This window comes from Belonocnema kinseyi, chromosome 10 (assembly GCF_010883055.1).
Source record: "Belonocnema kinseyi isolate 2016_QV_RU_SX_M_011 chromosome 10, B_treatae_v1, whole genome shotgun sequence".
Classification (NCBI taxonomy): Eukaryota; Metazoa; Arthropoda; class Insecta; order Hymenoptera; family Cynipidae; genus Belonocnema; species Belonocnema kinseyi.
The window spans coordinates 9,643,988-9,645,827 of record NC_046666.1 but is presented as its reverse complement, the minus strand read 5'-3'; the positions used below and the strand labels follow the sequence as shown (position 1 = coordinate 9,645,827).

The 1,840-nt window shown below is 35.4% G+C and overlaps 1 protein-coding gene across 1 annotated transcript in view; it reads right to left on the bottom strand.

The window, feature by feature from the left end:
• Positions 1-1,510, bottom strand: part of LOC117181755 (probable E3 ubiquitin-protein ligase RNF144A) — a 37,890-nt gene extending 36,380 nt beyond the window's left edge. The window contains exon 1 of the mRNA XM_033374719.1: positions 777-1,510. Within this exon, the coding sequence (XP_033230610.1) occupies positions 777-1,343 (567 nt within the window). The 5' untranslated portion in view covers positions 1,344-1,510. The remainder of the gene's footprint in view (positions 1-776) is intronic.
• Between the last annotated feature and the right edge of the window lie 330 nt (positions 1,511-1,840).

Sequence of the window (1,840 nt, the reverse complement as noted above, 5' to 3'; positions counted from 1 at the left end):
TACAAAACATTAAAATTTTTAACAAAATAGTCAAATTTTTAGCTAAAAATTTAATTTTCAACTAAAAGGATCAATTTTAAGCAAAATACATAAATTTTCAATCAAAAAATTACATGTTTGACCAAAAGCATTAATTTTCTATAAAAAAATAGAATAAACAGAAGAAATTTTTTTTTTCAGCTTTTTAAACCAACTTTTATTATTTTTTACGCAGTTGAATTTTCAAAGAATAATTATTGTATTTATTTATTATTTAATAATTAACTTTCGATGAAAAAAAGAATGTTCAAAAATAAATAAATTTTCAACAAAATAGTTACATTTTCAACCAAAAGCATTAATTATCTACAAAAAAAGGAATCAACAAAACACATAAATTTTTTAGCCATTTTATACAAACTATTTTATTTATTATTAATTATTATTTTATAATTAACTTTCTATAAAAAAAAAGATTATATAATATATATTTCATTAAAATTATGGAATATTTCTAAACCAAAAGGATGAGATTCATACAAAACAGTTAAATTTTCAATTAAATAGCTAAATCTTTAGTTAAAAAATTAATTTTCAACTAAAACCACAAATTCTCAACAAAATAATTCAACTAGTTGATTTTTCTACCAAAAAATGATAAATTTTGAACTATATTTTAAAATTTTCAAGAAAATATCTCATACACAGCCGCTAGTGTTTTTCTTTTTCAAAACCAGGTCTGAAAATAAAAAAAAAAAAAAGAGTAGAAAATTTAGCACGCGATTGGATCAACTCACTTCTTTGCAGTATGAACACCCACAGCCTTCAATAGTAAACGTTTTGTTCAAGGAGACTTCGTTGAGACAGAGCTTGCAGAAGAGTCGACCCAGAGTTTGCTGCGAAGCGGCCGGAACGAAATTTCCCGCGGCCAAACTGTACCGCGAACTGGAAGCCAGAGAGAGCAAACTGGAACACCGGGAACAGACCCGACTGCGATTGACAGGTCGACCTTCCAGAGCCAGACTGCTCAGTCCCATCGCCGTTTCGCACTTCCTCAGAGCTCCAGGACCCAGACTGATCCAACTTCCGCCTCTGGCTTCGAGACTCGCGCTGCTTTCCGGTCTCAGAAGGAGAGTTTCCGCCGCCTTCCTCGTTGTCCTCTCCATCAGCGAGAGGTTCACTGCACTCGACTCCTTCCGCAGGAGAGGCAGCTTCACTCCCATCAGTTTATTATTCTTATCGACTTTTTTCTGACTGGCAGCAGGATTCTTGGCAGAGGGATTCAGGGATGTGACTGAACTTGTGGCAGTGCCCATATCCATGGGAGGAGCTCGTCGTACGACGAGCGAGTGTAGGCTAGGCATCCCCTGATCAATGTTGCTTATTTCATTGCCAGCTGCACTGGAATTATCCGTTCCGATTTTTCCCTCTCATCACACGAGTCAGACCAAGAATGAGGATTCTATTAAATGCAGAGTTTTCTCTGTGAAGTGGTAAATAAGGCAGGAGGGATGAATCCCGGTTTTTGGGAAAGTCTCTGGATCAGTTTTGTTTTTCTTGCATCATGCAACGATCAGAAACTAACCTGGTTTGCGTATACTTCTGATGGTCGTTTTTGCAAGACCTGTTTTTGCGGAATTCCAATTTTTTATGGCGTCTGAGGTATTTTTTTTTTTTTTTAATGAGTGGTATCTTTTACTGGAAAGGACTTCGGTACCAATTGACCTGGTGTTTTTGTGTCGCTACGGATTTAGAAAATCCGTTACTATTGTTATGATCTTTAGCAATCACGGCACTAGTGGTAGTATTGTTTGTGAAGTGTTTTTCTTGGATCTTTTTGCAGAGTTGAGAAGCAATTTCG